Source organism: Prionailurus bengalensis, chromosome E2 (genome assembly GCF_016509475.1).
Source record: "Prionailurus bengalensis isolate Pbe53 chromosome E2, Fcat_Pben_1.1_paternal_pri, whole genome shotgun sequence".
Taxonomy (NCBI): Eukaryota; Metazoa; Chordata; class Mammalia; order Carnivora; family Felidae; genus Prionailurus; species Prionailurus bengalensis.
Window position 1 is genome coordinate 18,055,158 of NC_057352.1, and position 22,395 is coordinate 18,077,552.

At 55.2% G+C, this 22,395-nt stretch overlaps 2 protein-coding genes across 14 annotated transcripts; both read right to left on the reverse strand.

The window, feature by feature from the left end:
• Positions 1–2,110: 2,110 nt before the first annotated feature.
• On the reverse strand, positions 2,111–11,589 carry APLP1 (amyloid beta precursor like protein 1). 13 transcript variants are annotated; one of them, XM_043600589.1, is made up of 17 exons: positions 11,328–11,589; positions 10,294–10,437; positions 9,412–9,544; positions 9,089–9,201; positions 8,724–8,857; positions 8,430–8,614; positions 7,843–7,973; positions 7,393–7,467; positions 6,369–6,527; positions 6,163–6,291; positions 4,872–4,971; positions 3,790–3,897; positions 3,506–3,613; positions 3,246–3,316; positions 2,951–3,013; positions 2,676–2,819; positions 2,111–2,596 (listed from the first exon to the last, which is right to left on the reverse strand). In XM_043600589.1, exons 1-17 carry the CDS (start codon positions 11,472–11,474, stop codon positions 2,459–2,461), a joined length of 2,082 nt encoding a protein of 693 aa, XP_043456524.1. In that variant the 5' UTR covers positions 11,475–11,589; the 3' UTR covers positions 2,111–2,458. The 13 variants fall into 13 exon arrangements, with proteins under 13 accessions (XP_043456524.1, XP_043456528.1, XP_043456527.1 ...); XM_043600593.1 differs by having other exon boundaries at positions 3,506–3,529; positions 11,328–11,588; XM_043600592.1 differs by having other exon boundaries at positions 3,506–3,532; positions 11,328–11,588.
• A 1,034-nt stretch (positions 11,590–12,623) lies between these two features.
• Positions 12,624–21,013, reverse strand: KIRREL2 (kirre like nephrin family adhesion molecule 2). The gene is made up of 15 exons (XM_043600565.1): positions 20,358–21,013; positions 20,011–20,160; positions 19,320–19,469; positions 19,000–19,160; positions 18,456–18,606; positions 17,840–17,945; positions 17,578–17,726; positions 17,186–17,313; positions 16,962–17,094; positions 16,555–16,655; positions 16,171–16,390; positions 15,570–15,674; positions 15,175–15,278; positions 14,762–14,827; positions 12,624–13,599 (listed from the first exon to the last, which is right to left on the reverse strand). The coding sequence occupies exons 1-15, from the start codon at positions 20,866–20,868 to the stop codon at positions 13,264–13,266; spliced, it is 2,571 nt and encodes an 856-aa protein (XP_043456500.1). The 5' UTR covers positions 20,869–21,013; the 3' UTR covers positions 12,624–13,263.
• Between the last annotated feature and the right edge of the window lie 1,382 nt (positions 21,014–22,395).

Consider the following 22,395-nt stretch of genomic DNA (forward strand, 5'->3'; position numbering starts at 1 on the left):
TGCAGAGCCCGCTTCAAATCTTCTGTTCCCCTCCCTCTCTGCCCCTCCTCAACTCGCTCTTTCTCTCAAAAATCTAAAAAGATGTATATCCCAACGTGTATCAACACACACATGCACGTGCACACACACACACACATACACACATTAACATGATAAAATTATGTCTCTAAGAAACTGTATTATTAAAAGAAAAATTAACAAATTGTTTTCAATGGGAAAAGAGGGCAGCGTCAAGCAAACAATAGCAAAGTTATTCTTCCTGCTGGAATTTCAATAAGTGTTTTAAAATTACCCTAAGTATTGCCATTAATATGTAAACATTAAGGAATCATACACTGAGCGTAGTGAGCAAAATGGCCTTTCATTTCCTGTTCCATCTGCTTGGAGCTCCTTACCCATTGTTAGCCTGTTGATCACACTTGTCTGTGAAAACACACAAAAGCAACTTTTTCCCCTACCTGTGGTGCTAGTTATAGGTTTCTGCTAGGGTTGTCTCAGTATAACTGAAGCTAAAACCGAAATCAGAATGACGTCGCAAACTGGGTTCTCTAATGAAGCTGTGGCATTGTATCCAAATTGCATCATGTAGGCATCTCCCTCACAATGTCTACTAGGTCTGTATTGAATATACATGACCTGTATTTACATGCATGTATTGTAAGAGACATTGTGAGCTCAAAGGCCCTCGGGAAAATTAGAAACAGATGCTCCCAGGTGCCTGGGTGGCTTTGTCGGTTAAGCGTCCAACATGATCTCATGGTTGGTGGGTTCGAGACCCTTGTTGGGCTCTGCACTGGCAGTGTGGAGCCTGCTTAGGATTCTCTCTTCTCTCTCTCCCCCTCTCTCTGCCCCTTCCTGACTCATGCTTTCTCTCTCTCTCTCTCAAAATAAATGTTAAAAAGAAAGAAAGAAATAGATGCTCCCTCCCTAGGCCATGTCAGAAAATTGTGTGCTGACATTAGAACATGGCATATTACTGCCACCTGCTGGGAAGTTGTGGTAAAAATGCAAATCCATAGTGAATGGTATGACTTGGACTTTTGCAGTGTACAACTTGAACGGCCTCAAATTACCAGACAGCTGGTTAGCAAAATGGCCAAGAGTATGGGTGCTGGGGTGAGGTTGCCTGGGTTGAATCTCTAGCTCTGACCATTCCTATATAGTGACCGTGGGCATGTGATATGACTTCTTATATCCATTTCTTAATCTATAAATGGGAATTAATAATCATAATACCTCCTTTATGGGATCGAAGTAATGATTAAGTGTGTCAGTGTATGTAAAAAGCTCTCAGAGCAGGGGTGCCTGGTTGGCTCAGTTGGTAGAGCACACAATTCTTGAGCTCAGAGTAGTTGGCTCAAACCACACGTTGGGCATGGGGCCTACTTAAAAAAAAAACTCTTGGAGCCGTACTCAGCACAGAGGGAGTGCCATAAGTATTTGCTGCCACACTGTTTTAAAATTTATTTAACAAATACTTGTGAAGTGGTTGTGAAATGGCAGGCACATTTCTAAGTCTCCACAAATATCAACCCTTTTAATCCCCATAACAACCCTTTTGGGACAGGTAACAGCATATGTAGAGGGTTAACTCCAGTGTTACAAAATGGGGCGCATGAGGGTTTAAATTCCAATAGGTGCTTGCAGACATCACATACCCCTCCCTAGGACATAACTGGATTTCCACATATCAGGGGGATTCCTATTGCCTCCCAAAGAAGTGATGAAGGCTTGTGAATGGGAAGAGAGTTTCAAGATCCTCATTCTCTCCTTAGGCTCGAAGGTTGGGGGTGGATGCTGTGTGTGACTGAGAGTGAGGGTGAACAGAAGGCAGGAGAAACTGCTAGAAACAGCTTCCTCGGAGTCTACCCTGGGGTTCAGCAAATACAGGTCTAGAAGTAACACACCGTTTGGCACCACGGAAAGCTTCTGAGCGGGCAGAGGGAGCCTTCCAAGTCTTTGGGCCCCACCCTTCCTAAAGGCCCCGCCCAGATTTAAAGATCCTTCATACTGTTTTCAGAGGTGAAGGAGGCCTGGGCAGGGATCCGCACCAGAGTCCAGAGCTATGATTACACACTGATTCCCCCCCAAGAGACGCAGGATGGCCTGGTGGGGAAAAGGATTTTATTGGGATGTTAGTGGGGATCACATGGGAGGGTGAATTCTAGGGAACAACAGACACTGGGACCAAGCTGGTGGTCACCTTAAGGAACAATAAATTAACTTACAAAATAAATTAAAGTGAGGAGGTCCCAAGCAGGGAGGCAGCTGGGAATACCTGGGGATTTCTTGGGGATGGAATTTGGAATTGGAAAGGGGAAATAAGAATTTCCAGTCCCCTCACAAAGAGTGTGAAATGAACAATTTTGAGACCCCTCCCCCAGGATGGGAGTTGGGGTTCTGGGGCTTCAGGAAGAGGGAAGCTCTGGGCTCAGCCAAAGGGGTGAAGGGGGCTGGTTCAGGGTCGTTCCTCCAGGAAGCGGTAGGTGGGGTTCTCATAGCCATGACGCTGCAGTTCACGCAGCTGCTGCTCCTCCAGGGTCAGCATAGGGTCCACCTGCATTTGGGGCGGGGAGGAACAGAGGGGCATAGAGACCTGACCGCAGATCTCACAGCGCCCCTGTGCCCAGGCTCTGGAACTCCTTCCCCATATACCATGTCTTTGTGCCTCTCACCTCCACCACTCCATGGCTGATAGCCCCATAGGGCTTCTTCCTGCGCAAGAGCAGGAGGGAGAGGACGATCAGGGAGCCCCCACCTGCTCCCATGATCAGCAGACCAGACACGGCCTCTCGGGATACACCTGTCCCAGCTGGTGCCTGCATGGAGAGGACATGGGGCAGGGGCCATCTGTGAGGCTCACCAGGGCCCTGTGTGGCTTTGGGAGTCACAGCCTAGCCACTGCCTTCTGACCTCTCCCCCTAGGTACCCAGAATAATCCTCCTCTTACCAGCTCATCTCTCTGAATCTCCGCTGAGTGGAAAGGAAAACCCCTTGGAACAGATACATTCACCTGGGGGAGCAGGAGGTGTCAGGGACTCAGGCGCTGGGCACCAGCCTCCTCCTCCCCTGGGCCCCAGTAGGGCATCCCCAGCCTTCTTCTTCCTTAGGACCCCAAAGTCCTTGTCCTCAATCCCTTATTCCCTCAGGCCAAAGGATCCAACCCCCTAACACCCTCCTCCTTCAGACCGAGGAGTCCAGGACCCCTCTCCCATCCACCCTCAACGTCCACAGGTCTCACTTACCTTTCGCTCATACTGCTCCAGGGGGGACATCTTCTCTTTCCCAGAGGATGCAGCGTCTTGTTCTGTGGACCCTAACCCCCAAGTCCTATCTCATTACTGAGAGTTGAGTATGGTGCTACCCCTGCCTGAGGAGGCGGTCAGAAGGGGCACCGGACTTTACCCCAGCAGGTCGGGAGTTCCCAATGTATGGACGCTTTTCCGTTCGGGGCTCAGGGACTAGTGGGATTTGGTGGCTGGGGTCTATTCTGGGAGATACTCACCTTTCGGAAGGGCCATGGGGGTGTCTGCTGGCAGCCGGAAGAAGCAAGACAGGTGGAACAGTGAAGAAAGGAGGGCATCATGGAGGAAAAGGGTGGAGACACACCCTCCCAGCCAAGGCAGGAGGATCAAGGATCCTACAGAGGCTTCCACAACCTTAGACATCCGTTCCTATCCTCTCCCATTCACTGTGGTGGCTAAGATACCCCCCAAATTTAAGGGATTAGGATTGGGTTGGGTGCCTGTCCCCCAAAGTCTAGGGTTATCTACATTTGGGTGAACTCACCATCCTTGGAATCCAGAGGCTGCAGCCCACCCTTGTCCTCACTGCTGCCCCCTGGGGCGGGGGCTTCCAATTCATTGGGACCCAGGTGCTCAGAGTGGAGAAGTTCCTCTGAGGGGAACATGCAGAAAGGGGGTCGACATCACGACCCCCAAAGGGATGCCACAAAGCAAAACCAGGTGAATAAATGGCACCCTAATACTAGAGTGATTGGGGGTAGCTGTAAGTATGATCTGGGGAAATTGGGGAGCTAGATGAAGGCACCCCTGGCAGGGAGGACGGAGGTTGAAGTTTCAAGAGAATGGCCTCTTTTTAAAAAATGTTTATTTATTTATTTTGAGAGAGAGAGAGAGAAAGAGCATGAGTGGGGGAGGCATAGAGAGAGAGAGAAGGAGAACGAGTGAGAATCCCAGCAGGCTCAGCACTGTCAGTGCAGGGCCTGATGCAGGGCTTGATCCCATGAACTGTGAGATCATGACCTGAGCTGAAATCAAGGTCAGACACTTAACTGACTGAGTCACCGAGGCACCCCAAGACTGGCCTCTTTAAAGAGCAGGGATAGGTGTGGGACATCCAGTAGGAAGTCACAATAGATCTGGGGGCTTTGGGAGATCACACTTTTTGGTGCTCATGCTCTCATTCAGGCCTCCTCCCTTTGAATCTGGACTGAGTTTGTCACTTGCTTTAATCAACAGAAGGTGGGCCCCTGCCTTAAGAAGACTTGGCAGCTTTCACTTTCGTGCTTTGGGGAGCGTGAACCACTGTGCAGGAAGTCCAGGTATCCTGCTGAGAGACCATGCAGAGGGGCTCCATGGATAAGAGACCCTGAGCTGACATGGAGAGGAAGAGAGGCCTGTTTGTGCCAGAGTCCCATCCCTTAACTGATCTGCTAGCCAAGAGTAGCCACACACCGACCAGATGGCAGAATCATGAGCAAAGAAAATAGTTGTCTTTAAAGCCACTAAGTTCTGGAGTTTGTTACATAGGAATAAATAACTGAAACGGTGGAGGGGGGAAGAAAAGTTTGGGGGTCAATATCTGCCTTCACAGATCAGGAATGGGAACCAGGGGTCACAGGCACTCACGGATCTGGGGCCGCAACTCCTGAGCCAGGCGGGGGTTCTGGTCCAGCAACCCCAGGCTCTGATTCATCCTTTCCTCAATTACTTGAAGGTGGGTCTGCACCTGTGGGGAGGTGAGGATGAACGATGAACTGGGAAGTAGGCAGTTCTCTAGCCTACTGCCTAGAGATGGGGAAACTGAGGCAGAGTGCAGAAGGAAGGTCAATAGGGTCCAAGGAAAAATAGCATATACAATGGACAGGAAGTAGGGCACAAGAGCCAGTAATTGGGCCAGAGGAGGAAGGAAACTGGAGGCGAAGCAGAATAAAAAGAAAAGGAAAAGGTGTATAGAAGACAGGAAGTGAGAGGCTTGGAAAAGGAATTAAGGCAAAAAGAAAAGGAGTAGTCACTAGGAAAAATGCACAAGAGACAATGTACGTATAAGATACCAGGGACATGGCATAGAAGATAGGAAGTGGAGGAAGTGGGTAGGAGGAGCAGAAAGTAGGGTCTGAGGAATAGAAAGTAAGGTTTCAGGGATTATAGAGAAAGAAATGGGATTAGAGAGTCATATACAAATGATGTCTTTCTTCTTTTTTGTTTAAAATTAAAAAAAAATTTTATGTTTATATTTTGAGAGAGAGACAGATACAGAGACAGAGCACGAGTTGGGGGAGGGCAGAGAGAGAGGGAAACACAGAATCTGAAGCAGGCTCCAGGCTCTGAGCTGTCAGTACACAGCCTGACGTAGGGCTCGAACTCACGAACCGTGAGATCATGATCTGAGCTGAAGTCGGATGCTTAACCAACTGAGCCACCCAGGAGCCCCAGAAATGATGTCTTTCAAGGGCAAGACATGGAATTCAAGAGCACAGAATGGAGTATTCATGGACAGGAAGAGAACATCGAAGAACTAGGAATTGGGATCTGAGGGCACAGAATAAGGGTTGCATGGAAAATAAGTGGTGTTTGGGAGGAAGGAGAACTGAGGGACAGGAACAGGGTTCAAGGCATTGGAGGAAAATTCTGGGAAAGGAAGTAGGAATCAAAGGGACAGGAAGGGGGTCAAAGGCAAGGAGCCAGGGTGGGGGTAAAGGGCAACATTCCAGGGTCAGGAAGTAGGGATCCTGACCCTGGAATGGTCCGGAAATGACCCTGGGCCGGAAAGGTCTCAAGACTGGGGAGAGGCGTGGGGGCAAGCTTGCCAGGGATAGGTAGAGGTCCAAGGGACAGAAAGAGGGTCTGAGGGGTGGGGCCCTGGAGACTGGGGTCTGAGGGACAACAGGGTATTTGGGAGCCAGGAGCATCTGAGCACCTGGAAGCGCATCTGCTGGGCCTTCTCAGGATCCACGGCAGCCACGTGCTGGTAGTGCCTCAGCGTGTGCCTTCGTTCCTTCTGCTCTGCACGCAGGTAACGCCGCAGGGCCAGCAGGACGCGCTCTGCCTGTGGAAGGGACAAAGGCTGCCTAGGCCTGCCCCAGACCTTTTCACCCACCGCCCCTGCCCCCACGGCTCCCACACCTGAGGCGGATCTCCCTGCAGTGCTGCCAGGAAACCTTCCAAGGCTGCCCGGCGCTGGTCGTTGATAAGGGCGATGACTCGGGTGGCGTGGGTCTCCACCAGGCGCTGTCGCTCACCAGACACCTGCTCCTCCAGGGTCTGCAGAATGGACTGGAAGTGCTGGCAAGGGGGTGAGCACAGGGCCAGGAGAGGTGAAGATAGGTGAAAGTCCAGGTCAACACTCTGGAAAGGCAGTCTGTAGGGCCATGTGGCGGAGGGTGGTGCGGTGGGTCTAGGCACGAGTAGAATCGACTCTAGGGTGGGACCAGATCACAGGATGTGGACTGGAAGGAGTGGGGATACAGGGCCAGGCAGAGTGCAGGCAGGACCAGGCCAATTGGGAGCTGATCTGAGGATGTAAACTCTACCGGGTGGGAACAATCTAGGAACGGAGGCAGCTCATGTTCTGGTGAAATATTTTCCAAGTATTATAGGAAAGGTAAGGCTGTAGGCCTGGGCGGGGCCAACTGGAGATGGCTGTGCCTAAATAGGACCTAGAGGGGTGGAGCAAAGATCAGGAATGGGGCTAACCTAAGAGGAGGGGGTGGGGCCTCTAGAGGTGATCAGTGAGTCATGAGGCTGGGCCTACTGAGGAGGGACTGAGAGTGAAAGTGAGATTAGAGGGGTGGGACCAGAGTCAGGGGATGGGGCCTAATAGGAATGTGAATGAATCAAGGATGCTGAGCAGGACCAGGATGCATCTTGCTGGGACTCAGTTTGGGAGATGACCACAGAGCCTGCCCTGAGAGGTAAGGATCAAGTGAGGATCAAGGCAAAACAAGGCCAGTCTGAAGAGGAGAGAAATGCCAGGTCAGACATAGGCCAAGAGGAGTGGAGCCAAATGGAGGGAGGGGGCCAGGAGAGACCAATATAAGTAGGAAGGGGTGGGACAGGATGAGCCAAGACCAGGCCTGGACCCAACTGAGACCAGGTGTGTCCTAGGTATCGGACAGGCAAAAGTAGGACCCGCCAGAGGGTGTCCTACCTCGTTCAGGGCCTGTCTGTCAGCTTTCGGCAGGTTCTTGGACTGGTTGTCTGCCATGGCCCATTCACGCATCACCTAGGGGCAAGAGGAACTTCAGGATCCTCGAATCTACCCTGCTCCACCCAGTGAGTCCCCCAATCCCTCTTCCAGACTTTGGAGGCTCCAGATCCTATAAGTCCTACTTGCTCTTGAGTTCACAAGAGGTCAGGCTCTGAAGGAATGTAAGTGGAAGAATGCAGTTCACCAGAGTTTCCATAGAATCTGCTGGCATCTCAGTGGGATTCTAGGTGGGTCAGGGATCCCTGGTCATCCCAGAGGTGGTGTTGAGGATTAGGGGTTGGATGGGGGCTTGGGGAGTCTTTGGAGGTAGTCTCAATGTGCCTCTGAGGAAATTCCTGGTATTCAGGGAGTTCCGTGTTGTGGGAAATCCTGAGGCCCCAGTATCATCACCTCATTAATCTGGCGCATCCTACGTTCCTCCAGGTCCATCTTGGCTCTCAGGAAACCCTCATGCTCGCTGATTTCTCCAGGCATGCCAAAGTACACGTCCACACCATCTGTGGGCCTTGCGGTGGTGGTCACTGCAAGGCCAGGAACTGGGGAATCAGTCTGAAGCCCATCTTCAGGTTACCCTCCCTTCTTGGAGAACTACATTTCCTAGAGCACACTGGAGACCACCATGTGTCTACTTAACCATAGATGGTGCAGGGCATCATGAGAGATATTGTTCTGAACTGGGCATGTTCTTGCAAAGCTTAGAAATCTACACCATCCTTCAAGCTTCCCCAAAATAATCCTTAGGAGCTACCAGATGGCTCCTCCACTTTCAGGTACCCCCAAGCCACCCTCACCCTTTGCATTCTGCACAGGACAGCCCTTCCACCTCTTCTTTACCCAGTGTTACTCCCATCCCTTCCATTCCCCCCAGTTGGGTCTCTCCCCAACAGGTCCCTCCCAAAGATGCCTCTACACCAAGGCTCCCTCAAATCATCCTCCCTCCAGGATAGAGGGAACTAAGAGTTCAGAGACAGTCTCACCTTTGCTGAACCCTGCAGGGCTATGGGAGCTTGACGGTGGGACTCTTTCCTCCTCTTCTTCCTCTTCAGCCCGTGGGGGCTCCACGAAGTAATCGTCTACTGGCTGTAGGAAGGATTCCTCTTCTTCCTCGTCCTCACCCCCCTCTACTCTGCCCCCTAGGGGCCAGGACCGGGTGGAGGGGTCACTGAGGGAACAGAAGACTTGAGGCAGTGAGAATACGACCCAGGCCCCCAGGCTTCCATTTCCTGCTTCAGGAGCCTTGGGATGGGCGTGGAGGGTTCCTTCCCACTCACCCAACTGCTGTCCCAGATGGATCAGGGGTGACTGGAGGGGGGCAGCACACATACTCCACACCTCGGAACCGATCCGTGCCACAGGGCAAAAGCATGCCCGAGCCATGCAGGATGAGGCCCTGGGAACGGCAGGCCTGCGGGAAGAGTAGGCCCAGATGCCAGGATTGCGGGCTAGGAGAGGGTAGAGAGGGAGCCTGGATGCCTGGGTCTTGGGGGCTGATGGGACTAGGGGCCTGGATTCCTGATTCTGTCCCAGTGGGAAGAGGGGGCTGAGGTCCAGAGTCAGGTTTGGGGAGGGGGGGTGGGTTGTTAGGGGACTGGATTCCTGGGTTGGGGAGTGAGAATGGATGGGCCAGGGTCCTGACCTCCTGTGCCTCCTGATGCCTCCGAGTTGAACTCTCACACTGGTCCATGCGCTCCTGATGCAAGAACCGGCAGCCTTCAGGCACCAGCAGGGCCTCGCTCACGAATTCACCTGCTGGAGAGTGGGGGCACCAGAGTGAGACCCTCCCACAGACACTAGCTCTACCCTCTTCAGAATCCAGACATTTTATCCTCAGAGGTTTCTCTGCCCCACTCTGGACCCAGGCATGCATCCAGCTTCCTAATATGAGCCTGAGACCAGGGCTCAGAATCTCACCCCAGGGAAACCCCCACTTCTGTTCCCTGCCCCCAGCCTGGGACTCACGCAGGCATTGGAAAGGCACAACCTGGTGGTGGGGGTGAGCACAGCGGCCACCTCGAGAGCCCCCACACCAGCGCTCCATGGGGATGGCCTGTGTCGCCTGTTCCACACGTGCAATCTGCAGCTCCGGGTACATCTGGGGGCAGCGGGTGAGCGTGATCAGCCCACAGCCTCGCCCCCTGTCAGCTGTGCTTCTCCACTGGCCATGTCCCTTTACAAGGCTCTAGTGATCTCCCTAGGTTCTGCTTCTCGGTAGACTCGGTAGCTAAGCCAGCAAGCTCCTTGGCCACGCCCCCAGTAGCTCTCCCTCAGAAGCCCCGCCATCTGCCCAGAAACTCAATCCCCGTAAACCTGCCTCTCTTCTGGTCACCTCTGTCCCCTCCTCCAATAGGTTCCGCCCTCCTTTTAAGCCTCACCGTTTTCTCTGTTTGGCCTCTCAGTAAGCATCCCTTCTCTTTGTATTAGAACTGGCTTTTCATAGCTACACCTCCCAGCTTTCCACTCTCGCATTGGGCTCCACTCTCTTGCAGGTCCAAAAGGTCTTTTTTCTTAGCCCCGCCTCTCCTTTGACCACGCCCACCTGTGCCCCTACTCCTTAAGGTACCTACCACAGATTGCTAAACTGTCTCTTCACTGGATACAGTTCTTAGCTGACCCTCTTTGCACAGTTCTCCTTTCCTGCCCTAGTTTCTCAAAAACAGGTCCTGCCCTATCCTAAATTCGCCTCTTTCTCAGCCACGCCTCCTAGCTTCCCCTGACTACTTAGATCTCTCATTCTCCCTGGACCATGCCTTTTGCACGACTAGCTTCTTTCTTTTGGGCTATCCGGACAGTCTCGGAACCGTTTTCCTGCGGACCACGCCCCTCCCAGCAGGTCCCGCCCACCTGTCTGCAGTATTCCAGCACCCGTTGCGGATCGCGGAGACAGCGTCGTGAGCGCTGTTGGTCTGGTTCCCAGCGGCCGGTGCGCAGGTCCCGGTGAAGAGTTAGGTGCCCACATAGTCCAGCCACCTGGGCCGACCCTGGAGCCTGAGGGTCGGGTCAGAGGGGTCAGAGAGGGCCCAGGGACGCTGGCACGTGTGTCCCCCAGACCTTTGCTCCTTAGGACCCGGAGGTTCAGAACCCCAGCACCAGCCCCTCCACCAAGTACCGCGCACCCGCCTCCTAAGAGGTACTGTTCCCCGGGAAACAGCTCCCACTGGGCGGGGGCGCCGCAGCTCTCCCGTTGCTATGGCGACCCGGGTCCCCCGAGAGGCTCGCGGCCTTGTTGCCGCGGAGACAGGCTCCGCCCCCACCCCGGCGCAGCCGCACTGGAGCCCGAAGGGGTTAAAACTGAATCGCGGGGGAGGAGGCCAGAACCCAGGCGTTCTGGCCCCTCCTCCCACCATCCCTAGCTCAGGGTCCTATTCTCCGGTGCAAAGACGACAAGGCCTGGCTTCAGGGCCTGCAGGCCTGGGCACCAGGTCCTTTGAGGGCTGGAAGGCTACATCCTGGGTCGGGGGTCGGTGTCTGAAGACCTAGACTCCTCGGTTCTGGGAGGCTGAGGGGGCCCTCAAATATGTCCAGAGGATGCAAGGGGCCAAGATTCTTGGATCCAGGTGTCTTACTGTCTGGTGGGTCCTGTCTGGTTGGGGCTGACTCACCTAGGTCGAGAGGGTCTGAGGGGGCTGGGCTTTTGGGACCACGGCTCTGGAAAAGCCAGTTCCTAAGCTAGCGGCGGGAGGCAGCTGGGAGGACAGAAGATGGGGGAACTGGGACCTGAACCCCTGGGTTCATGAATGCCTAGTGCCGTTAGGGACGCATGGGGGCCTATCACTTGGCCGGAAAGACTGCGCTTTCTGTCCTGGACGCGTCCGCGTCCGGGCCCAAGGCCCGGTCCCGCCCCTTCCCCCATCCCCCAGGACCCGGCCGGGCCTCACCTCGGCCGCGCCGGGGCTCCCACCGGCCAGGCTCCCGACGGCGAGCTGCGCGCGCAGAAGCAGCAGCAATAGTGGCAGCAACAGCGGCAGCGGCGGCGGGCCCGGGTGGCGGCCCAGACCGCGAGCGGCAGGGCTAGTGGGCCCCATGTCCCGGCCCTCGCGCCCTCACGTCCCCTGCACTCCGGCCCGGCCCGGCCCGGCCCCAGCGGTGACAGGAGCTCCCAGCGCCACCGCCGCCGCCGCCGCCTCCTCCCGCCGCCCCCGGGCTGCGCCGGCGCCGCCAGCCCCGCCCCACGCCGGCCCCGCCTTCCTAGCCAGGACAATAGCGTGGCAGCTCTGCGCAGACTGGAGCAGCTCGGGAACCCCGGGTGGGAGCCAGCGCCAGGCCCCCGCCTTCTAGAGATTCCAGGAGTCCCACCCCATGCAAGGGCCCAGCCGGCAGTCTGGGTCATAGGCTCCGCCGTTTTGAGCCCTTTCTCAGGACCCTCACCCCCAGCTTTCTCTTCCCTCAAACCCAGACACTCACAAATCAGCCTCTTTCTCTTCCAGGCTTGCCACCATTGAAGACCTCCACCGTCCCCCCGATAGATTTGTCTCTTGAGGTCCCAGGAATACAGGCTCTGAAATTTCCCTAATCAAGGACGCAGCAGATGAGATCCAGTCCCCTTCTTCCTCAGATCCAGGAATCTGGACTGCGGGCCCTTTCTTTTTCAGGACCAGAGAACAAGCCCCCACCCTTTCTCCCTAGGACCTGGGGTCTTGGCCTTCTGCTCTGCTTTCCAAGGATCCCACGTGTCTGGACCTTTAATTCCTAGCTCAAGGATGCATAAAACCAAAGCCCGTAGGTCCTTTCTTTAAGGATGACCTGAGTCAGGTACCCAGCACCTCAGGACAAGGGCCTCAACCCTATCCTTGCTTTAAGGACCATGGCATTTCTATTTTCTCACCCCTAGCCTCTCCCACCCTGCCTACTCTTCAGGGCTCACTGCTTTGTCTCCTTAAATAACTGTAGAATTCTGTTTTCCACAAGCCAACTGGGGCAGCACTATCATGTATGTGCATCTGTGCATGTGTGTTTGTGTAGATGTATGTTAAAAGAGCTTGGAGTGCTAAATGGGTAGCAAAAGGCTGGGAGGTGGCTCAAGGTTTTGTTCCTACAGCCACTTCATCGCCTAGGGTAGAGAATAGGGTAGAGGAAGGGTCTTAGGGCTGATTTAATGGACCCCTTCCTTGATGGAGGGTAATAATGCCAGGAGGATCTCCAAGACGCATTCACTTATTGACTTTTTTTTTTTATTATTAAACATAAATATTCTCATTCCAAGATTCCACCCCACCCACCCCACACTACTCTCCTCTCCCCATGATGGTTCTCACCCTATCTTCATTCCTTGGATTCAGTTCATCCAGGGCCCTTAAGGAAGTTGAAAGGAATTGAGATGGTGGCCATCTGGGGTTCCCAGAGAGTAATTAGCCATCTTGGCTGCACTTGAATTGGCCAAGCAAAGGGTCCCTCAGGGAGAACCAGGGCAGGGCCTGGTCTGGCCTCCATCTTAACCTACGTTGCCTTTTTCTCAGTATAGGTGGTCATCTTGAAATCTCTTCTTTCCACACCTGGAAACAATTTCCATCCCTGCCTTCCATCCCATCACCCCCTGTCCCCGTCCATCTACAAAGAGCCCATCTGCCATCTTGAATCTCTTTTACACAGGGGAATAGTCGGTCATAGTGGCCATCTTGCTCCCACTTGGGGACCTCAGTCCCCTTTGACTGAGCTGACTGTACACCAGTAATCCAGACAATTGTAATGATCTTTCTCTCCCATCAGTGTTCAATTTTGGAGGAGTAAGGTCACCATCTTTTTCTGGTTCCTCAGAAATCAGGACAATCCATTATGGCAAGTTGAAGATCCCAGGACTCTTCACTTGGAGAGGTGTCACACATGAGTTTGGAGACGTGGGTGGCTGGGTGTGGGGAAGGCAGCATATGGGAAGGGTGGAGTCCTGGGGGTCAGATCTGGGGGTCCAATGGATGTAGGTTTGATGTAGCTGGTAAAAGCTCGAGGATGGGGTGTGGTGAGATAACCTGCCCGAGCTCTATACAGTCTGCAGGGTGGGACCATGCCTAGGTGTGGGTTGAAGTCATAGAAGGTAGGGGTCCCTGGAGGTCCAAGGGGGGAGGGGGGCGGCAAGAAGAGGCCGCCTCCAGGGCCTTCACCAAGGCTCAGGCTCACACTGACTCCTCGGACCTTGTAGTAACCATTGGTTGGGTCCTGAGGGACAAATGGGATTTGTTAATGTATGTGAGGATATAAGATGGGGTGAGGGTCACTAATGGAGAGATACACTTAGAGCCAGACCTAGAGAGAGACAAAAAGACAGACGCAAGAGCAAACAGAGACCCAGAGTCAGAGAGATAGACATACAGACTGATAGGAAGACAAATTGGGACAGGAAAACAGAGACAAGAGATAAAAGGACAGACGGAAATGGGCAGAGAAAGGCAGCAACAGAGGAGTATAGGCTTGCTGAGGGCTGGTGGTTTGGAAGGAGATGCAGTGGGAACAGAGGGGTTGAGACCAAGACATTCATTCATTCATCTGCCCACCGGCCCCAAGGCTTTGATTCTGTGTCATGTCTTATGCTGCTGCTGGACATGTCTATCAAGGGGAGAGACTGGGCCCTGCCCACATGGAGATCCCAGGCCAAAGAGGAAATGGCAAATCACCAGAGTCCAGGGGGGTCAGGGTATTGATGAGGGAAATACAGGCAGAGTGAGAAGGCCTGATGGGGAAGCACAAACAGGATTTCAGGGCTGGGATGGGAATCCAGGGCAGAGTGGTCCTAGTTGTGGCAGGTGGAACACAGACAGAATGATCAGGGCTGTGAGTAGGGAAGCATGGACTCTCTAGAACAAGAAATGTGTGAGCTGAGACCAGAGGAATGAAGGGCAGAATTAGGTAGTATGGGAAGGAAAGTGGTGTTTCAGGCCAATAGAATAGCATGTGCTAGGTACAGAGGGGACAGAGAAGGGCTCTGGGCTAGGGACTGAAGTCAGTGGAGGCCAAGAGAGGGGACTTCAAAGGAAGGGCCGGTTTGGGGAGAAGTGAGGCCAGTGCGGGAGCTGGTAGGTAGGAAGGGGCCTGGCAGAGGCATCCAGGAGACCTGAGGCAGGACTGTGATGGGAAAGCACAGGCAGAGTGAGCCCTGATGTGGGGCTCCGAGAGGGAGGCCAAGGCTGGGACACATTTGTGGGCAATATCAGCAGCTGTGCAAACAGGACCTGGAGGTGGGTGAAGTGGCCCAGGAGGCAGGAGGAAAGTGTGGAGGGGGCTAGGTCCTAGCTCTGGGGGCAAGAGAGTGAAAAAGGAGGGGACCAAGCAGGGAGAGAGCTGGAGACTCAGTGAAAGGAAACCATCCCTTCCCAACACTTACCTTGGTCTCCAGAGCCCCTTCCTCATCCAGAACCAGGTCATTGTGATCCGTGTGCACGATGGGGCCCTGGGATAGGGTGCTTAGTGAGAGGGGGCACTCAGAGGATCCTCCTGGTCCAGCACCAGACCCTAACAACCCTCAGTTGGACAGTGGAGGCCAGGCAGGAGGGACCAAGAGCACAAGGAGCTGGGGTCTAGACTCAAGACAACAAAGGGCCCTGGGGACATATTTGGTCTAGGAGATAACTGGGTCAGGAGTATGTTTGGACTTGGGGGACATGTTAGCCCGGGATTACTTATTAGGATGTGGACCGCCTTTGAGTTTGGGGGCTCAGTGGGGACTGGGAGAACAGTTGGGACTGGGTTACTAGTTGTTCTAGAGGCTGAGTCTTGTCTGGGGACCCTGCATCCTACCCGGTCCTCGCCACTGCCGGTCTCCTCCTCTTCAGGGCCTCTTGAACTGGAGCCATCACTGCTGCCTGGGATTCGTACCAGGTTCTTTTGCTTGGAGAAAGAGGCTGAGGCCAGGGACAGTGGGAGGCAGAGATAAGTGATGGGGCAGGGTCATGGTTTGCAGAGACCAATGAACAGGAAGAGAGAGGGCTGGGTTGGGTCAGGAGGCTGGGAACCAATGAGAACCTGCAAGGGGGAGGAGTGTGACCCTGAGGAGAAGGACTTAGGGCATGAGGGAGGAACCAGGGTCTGAAGGTGAGTCTGAGGCCAGAGAGGTGAGACTGGGGCGGGTCTCAGCCAGGTCAGTGGGGGGAGGGGGCTGGGGGATGGCGCTGAGGTGGGGCTCAGTCACTGACCCTTGCCGTGGCGCCAGCAGCAGAGGGCCACCCCAATGATGACCATAAGAAGAGTCACGGCTGCAGCAGCCACTGCAGCCACAATCCGCACTGTGGGCAGCAAGTCTACAGGAAGGAGAGAGGATGTTCTGAGGAGGGTAAGCATGAGACCCAGGAAGAACTGGGGAACAGGGACTCAGGACTTGCTTGCGTTGGCGTCTCTGGATTCAAAAAGTCCCCAAGTTTGGGGATACCAAAGTTTGTAGGTCCCTTAGCTTGAGGTCCCTTAGGCTTACAGGCTCACGAATTTGAGGTTCCACAAGTTTAAACTCCCTGGCTGTAGGGAGTCCTAGAGTTTGAAGGGTTTTTAACTTTACCATTCCCCATATTTGGAACTTCGTTTCTTTGGGGCACCTAAGTGTGTGTGTGGGGGGGTCTCTCAGTTTAGAATTCCGTATTTGAAGGAATTTACTGTTTTGAGGGTCTCAGGATTCAAGGGACTCATAGTTTTGAGGCTTTCAAGATTTGAGGGTGTCTGCATTTGGAGGTCTTTGATTTAGAGACTGTGGCGTGTGGGGGTTTGGGATCCTCAGATTTGGAGGCTTCAGGCCCAGGATCTCACCTCTACGCCCCAGGCTGACCCGGGCGCCTCCCTCACCCAACCGGTTCCTGGCACTGCAGTTGAAACCCCTGCTGAAGTCCGATTCCAGGGTCCCCGAAATGTGTAGCACAGAGATCAGGGCTGGGCCCTGGCCCCCGCGGCCCTCCGGGGCTGGGAATGTCTCCACCAGGAACCGACCTTGCGACCCCGCCGCCAGAAAGCCCTCATCCCAAGACCAGACCTGGGGGCACACACAAAAAGGAGGTCATTAAGGAGACTGGAGAAGGAAGGAAGGGCAGGCAAGGTGTCGAAAAGTTAGAGGTGGTCATAGCAGTTTTGGGGGTCTGGCTTGGGAGGACAGGGATAACAACTGGGCTGGTCGTGAGAGCGGGGACATTCCCTTACCACAGCATCTGGGGCCGGAGATGCAAAGACTAGACATTGCAGGCGGGCGGGGCCCCTCAGGAAGGCGGGCGCAGAATGCAGGGCGGTCACAATTGGGGGAGCTGTTTTGGAGATTGTGGACCAGTCATATAGAGGCCCTGCCCTCAGAAACGTCAGGTCTCAATAAGGCGGGGCCAGGTCTCGGCACTCTTCACTAAAGCCAATCAACCAGGCCACGCCCCTCAACAAACCCCGAATCCCTCAGAGGCTCGCTTTCGCGTGGTCTGGCTCCCAGCCCCAGGCCCCGCCGTCCAAAAAGCTCTCCCTCTCAAGGGCACGCCCATCCCCGTTTAGGGCTGGCCCCCTCTGCCCACTCTGTGTCCCGTCCCAGGCTCTGCCAGGTCTTCTAGGAAGCGCCACTTTCTCACCGTTCACAGTCAACCTAGCCTCCGCAGCGCCGCCCCCCAGGCCAGAGAGCCCCGGCTCAGCTCTGCACACGTAGTCGCCTGCATCCTCGGGCCCCACCGACGGAAGACGCAGCGTGGGCCCAGAGCCCAGCACCTGGGAGAGGGTAGGGGCATCAGGGGCAGGACCTTGAGAGGAAGTTCTGTCCACCGCCAGCCACGGCCACAGGCTTTAGATCGGGTCTCACCTGCGCGTCTCCGCTGCGGGTCCAAGTTACCCGTGGGAGCGGGTTCCCGCGCCAGGCACAGCTGAAGGAAGCGTCTCCCCCTACGTCTACAGACATGGGCTCCGGCCTTGCCTGCAGAATCGGCCCGACTGGAGGAGAGGAGAGGAGAGGAGAGGAGAGGAGAGGAGAGGAGAGGAGAGGAGGTGTCACATGGTCGGGGAAGGATGCAACTTCAGACCCAGGATCGGCTACTCAGAAACGACACCTTCCCGCCCCTGCTGCCCGTGGCGTTGACCCAGCACAGCCAATCCCTGCCTACATCCTTTTCCGTCCCACCTTCTCCCGCAGCCAGTCGCAGCCACGCCCCCCATCTGCCCCACTTTGGCCACACCCAGGGCCCCGCCCCCGCTCACACTGCACGTCCAGCGCTGTGCTGCGGTTGGCGCTACCCACTGCGTTGCTGACTTCGCAGGACACTGGCTCAATCAGGAAAGAGGCGTCTGCCACAACCTCCAACATTGGTCCGCGGGCCCCGAGCACGGGGGAACCTCCCTTTGCCCACCTGCAGAGGCAGTGAGGCTGCTCATGTTGTCCCTGCTCCCCTGGCACTCCCGCGCACGTCCCAACCCTAGTCCTCCCTAAACCCTGCTCTGGGCTGAGGAGAGGCGACCTCACCTATAGCCTGTGACAGGAGGTTGGGCTGTTGCTTGGCACAGGAAAGTGACCTTCTCTCCCTCCAGCACACTCTGTGGTTCTGCAGACAGAGTCACCACTGGGGGATCTGTGGAGGTAGGTCAATGGTTAGCGGTGGGCAAGGACCTGGAACACCTCCATGGAGCATCTGAGTCCAGTGCCCAGCCTCTCCACCCCAGGAGTCTGGGTCCCCACTCTCCTCTTCCTTTTTTTTTGATGTTTATTTTTGAGAGAGAGAGAGAGAGGGAGAGAGAGAGAGAGCGTGAGCATGAGAGGGGGAGGGGCAGAGAGAGAGGGAGACACAGAATTTGAAGCAGGCTCCAGGCTCCGAGCTGTCAGCACAGAGCCCGACGTGGGGCTCGAACTCACAGACCATGAGATCATGACCTGAGCCGAAGTTGGAATTTCAACTGACTGAGCCACCCAGGCGCCCCTCTCCTCTTCCTTTTGAGCTAAGAAGTCCAAGACTCCAGTTCCCAATTTCCCCAGGGTCCCAGGTCCACAGCCTCCTCTTTCCTCAAACCTTGGAGTCCAGACCTCAGGCCTCTCTTTTCCCAAGGGCCTGCAGCCTGGAGGGTCAATTTTTAACTGCACTCACACTGCAGGCTTAGTGTGATAGCTGTATCCTTCCCTGAGGGCAGGGCCTGGCTCCGGGCCCGGCAGACCAAGGTGGCTCCGTCATCAGCGCTGGAAGGAGTCAAGGATAAGATGCTCTCCACCGACCTAGTGGTTCCTTCCTTCAGCAGGGTCTGGAGGTTATGAATAATAATAATGATTTCATCTTCTTGCTATATTGTGTTTACTATGTATCAGTCACTTCAAAGTACTTTATTTAATCCTCACGATTACCCTATGAAGTGAATATTATTGTCCCTATTGTACAGATAAGGAAACTTGAGGGACAGAGAGGTTAAGTTACCTGAACTCAAGATCAATCAACTAGCAAGTGATTTGATCAACTAGCAAGGATTTGAACCCGAGATGTCTGGCTCTGGAATCCTTACCCTTAATCACATACTAAGGGTCCTAACCCTTGAACTTCCTTCCTCCCATGCCCTTTTCTCCTCTGGATAAGCCTGTGGTCTGAGCAGACTCCAGATTTCCCTGAATGGGCAAGAGCTGCACAGGGATTTCGACCTGACCTGGTGGAAGGTGGTCCCATCCAGACGGATTCCATCTCGGAACCACAGCAGCTCCGGGATGGGGCGGGCATCCCCACGGCTCCGACAGGTCAGATTTGCAGGAACTCCAGCAACCAGAGACACAAAGGGGCCTCCCAGTACCTGGGGGGCTTCTGGGGGTACTGTGGGGTGGATTGGAGTCAGAGCTGGACCCTGGGCCCAGAGACCCCAATCTTCCCAGCTCTAACTAACCACCCCTCTGGGCTCCTCGGACTCTGACACTCAGCTAAGCACTGGCTGTCCCCCTGGGCTTCCCAGGTACAAGTGGATTGAGTCCTCACCCAGCACATGCAGTTGGGCTGGCCGAGAGCGGAGGCCTGCTTGTGTAGCCTGACATTCATATGATGCTTGATCCTCTAGCTCCACGGGCCTAATGTAAAGGTCGTGCTGGCCACTGGCTGCGTTCCCTGATATCCAGTACCGGGACCACCCTGAAGTTAAGGAAGAGGCAGTCACACCATGATTCTGAGTTCCTGGCCTCGGTCTCCTTTCCCAGGCACCCCACACCAGAAAGACACCAAAAAGTGGGTGCTGAGCCAGAGAGACTAACCCTCTCCCATCCAGAGTCATGGCAAACTTGGGGGTGAAAACGTCAGAAAAAAGAAAACAATTGCTATAAAAATCAGATTAGTACTACGTCTGGGGTGAGGAGAGGGCTATGGTAGGAGAGGGAATAAGAAAGGCTTCTGAGAGCTGACAAGGGTCATGAGTAGTAGTTACACGAGTGTCTCCTTTATTTGGCAAATCTTCCTTTTGTGTTTTATATGCCTTCCTACATTGATGTAGTACTTTATAATACAAACAAAAATCTCCTACCCCCTAAAGAAGCTAAAACTTCAGTTCTCTCAGATGTTTATCTGAGCCCATCAATTTCCTAAATTTGAAAACATTAAAATAGAGACTTCAGATACGGCACAAGCTCAGCACCCCCACCTGGAGCCAAACCCTCCTGAGTAGAGACAACAGTCTCACCTGGTAGGTCCCTTTCACCCCCTAGAGCCAGCCCGTCCTTGGTCCACTGAACCAGCCCCCAGTATTCGCCCAGGGCACAGGGCAGCCGGGCCTCAGCCCCCAGCAGTGCTACCAGGTCATCCGGTTGTTGCAGGAAATGGGGCGACGGGCCTAGGAGAATTGGGGGAAGGGAGTAAGGTTGAGTTTAGCAACGATCTTAGCTCCCTCATTCAGGACCCAGGAGTCTAGGCTCCCGAAGTTCTCCTCCGGCAGATCTAGGAGTCTGAACCCCCAGTTCCATCCACCCCAGTAAAGAGGCAGCTGGCAAACAATCCTCCCCCCCCAAATTCATCCGTCCCTAGAGGTACCTGCATGCCCTCTGAAGCAGAAGAGGAGAACGAGGAGGGCGGAGACCAGCATCCCCGTCGTGTGTCCCCCAAGATTCCGCAGACTTGCTGCACGGGCTTCCCTGCTAACTTCTTCCTCAATAGCACACCTCTCACGACCCTGGTCGGAGCTCCCTTCGCGCCCGACTCTTCGCCCCAGGCTAGAGGCCACCCCGTTTCTGGCCTGGAGTTCCCCCAGTCTGCCCAGCTGCAGGCTCCAACACTCTGAAACACAGGCGGGTTCCGCGCCCTCTGTCTCTGAGAGACCGGGGAGGGCCCCGATCCCACTCGCCCCGCCCCCTTGGAGACCCGCCCTTTCCCATTGAGGAACTCGCGCGGCAGAGACTTGGATGAATGGGGGCAACCAGGGCGGGGTTTCCCCGCGGGCGGGCGCCCCAGCCAAATTGGGGTCTGGGAGCCAGAACACCTGGGTCGAAGAAGGGCGTCCCGGCTGAGTTGGACACCTGCACCCAGCCAGGCTTGTGGGGGACATGGCGGGGGGAGAGAGTGGAAGAAACTTGCTCAGCCCAGGTCCTCGGAGGGACGGCGCTGAGTGGAAACGAAGCTATAAACGGGAGCCTCTGGGGCCTCGCTAGTTTCCGCGCCCTGGGGAGGCGGGGCCCGGGCCCCCCCTGGGCCTGAGGGTCAGGAAGAGGACACTGGGGTGCCTGGGGCAACCGGGACCCCCGAGAAGAGGAGGGGGTCCAGCTCTTCTCGCTTCAACACCCCTCTTAAAAAGGGGTTGAACCCCTTTTGCTGCAACCCATAGCACGTCCAAGGATCCAGGAATCCAGGCCCCCAGCATCCCCCCCTTCCCGAGACCCCGCAGTCCCGGCTCAGCCCCTCGTCCCCGCTGTGGTTGCTGGGCGACGGCTGGGAGGCGGCGGTGCCCGAGCTGGGGCGGGCGGGGAGGCTGGGAACCGCGCAGCTTGTCCTGACGGCCGCCTGCCGCCCAGCTGGGGCGTTCCCACGCTTCTGGCCGGCCGGTGCGCTGCGCAGCTGGCCCGGCAGGTGGGCGGGACCCCGAGCCAATCGAGTGCGACCTGGAGGGGGCTGGGACCCTGGGTCTGACATTCCTGAGCCTGTAGTGACTGGGGGCCCACACTCAGGTTCTCTCTGGTTCCTGAGCTCAGATTCTGACGTCCTCACGTGGCAGGCGTTTGGACTCTAGGATTCTAAGACTGGGCGAACAGACCTCTGTTGACTGACAAGTTAATGGCCTGAACTGCCAGTTTCTGAGGAGCCGGGGACTCAGCTAGGTCCCCTGCCTACAGCATGGTGCAGTTGGGAGAGGATGATAGGGGGTCAGAAAATCTGGTCTTAAGTCTTAGAGTCAGTGGATTAACCACCAATCTCTCCCACCCCCACACAGGCCCAGGAGGATTTGAAAATCACAGACGGTGAACATCTGCCCTAAGTCCTGTGTGTGCGTTGAGGGGGGAGGGTTGGAGGCCTCAACTCCTAGGACCTTGGGGAGAAGCTTCAGGACTCCTGAGTCTGAGAGACTTCTAGGTCTGGCGGCCTGAACTGGCTTCCTTCTGGGGACTCCAGTGACTGCATTTTGACATAGGATGAACTTGGAGCCAGGACTCCTGAGTCTTGGGGAGGAAGTCAGGTAGTAAGGCTGTTTTTCCAGACACCTGACATCGCTTCCCCTTCCTAGCTCTCTTGGGCCACAGGCATGGAAAGATGGAGAGCCTGAGGTCCCAGGAGCATCCAGAGAAGGAAAACAGCCAAAGTGGAGGGTGGAAGGTTTGTGCTAATTAAAGGTCCCAGCAACTGACAGCTTTACACCCTGGCCCTGAGGGACACCATCTGGTGAGAGGGCCCTAAGACAGAACCTCCAGTTCTGCATCTAGTCTGTGCCCTGGGAGGCGTGGGGGGGGGGGGGCAGTTGGGAGAGGGAATGTGGGGGAGGGTTAGGGGTCAGTAATGGGAGGGAAGCAGAAAGACTAGAGCGAACATGAAGTATGGAGCTGTGGGGGCTCAGGCCAGATGCCTCATCTTGTTCCTGGAGGAA

Bases quoted from the DNA above. Each gene is read 5' to 3' on its own strand.
- KIRREL2 (XM_043600565.1), bottom strand. From the start codon at position 20,868: ATGTCCCCCACAAGCCTGGCTGGGTGCAGGTGTCCAACTCAGCCGGGA. The intron at 18,607-18,999 runs GTCAGGTCGAAA...CATAACCTCCAG, and splicing joins ATGGGACCACCTTCCACCAG to ACCCTGCTGAAGGAAGGAAC. The intron at 14,828-15,174 runs GTAGGATGCAGG...ACCCTATCCCAG, and splicing joins CCGGCAGTGGCGAGGACCGG to GGCCCCATCGTGCACACGGA.
- APLP1 (XM_043600589.1), bottom strand. From the start codon at position 11,474: ATGGGGCCCACTAGCCCTGCCGCTCGCGGTCTGGGCCGCCACCCGGGC. The intron at 8,858-9,088 runs GTCAGGACCCTG...CTCTTCCCGCAG, and splicing joins GGCATCAGGAGGCACAGGAG to GCCTGCCGTTCCCAGGGCCT. The intron at 3,317-3,505 runs GTGAGTATCTCC...CTTGGGGGTTAG, and splicing joins CCCCATGGCCCTTCCGAAAG to GGTCCACAGAACAAGACGCT.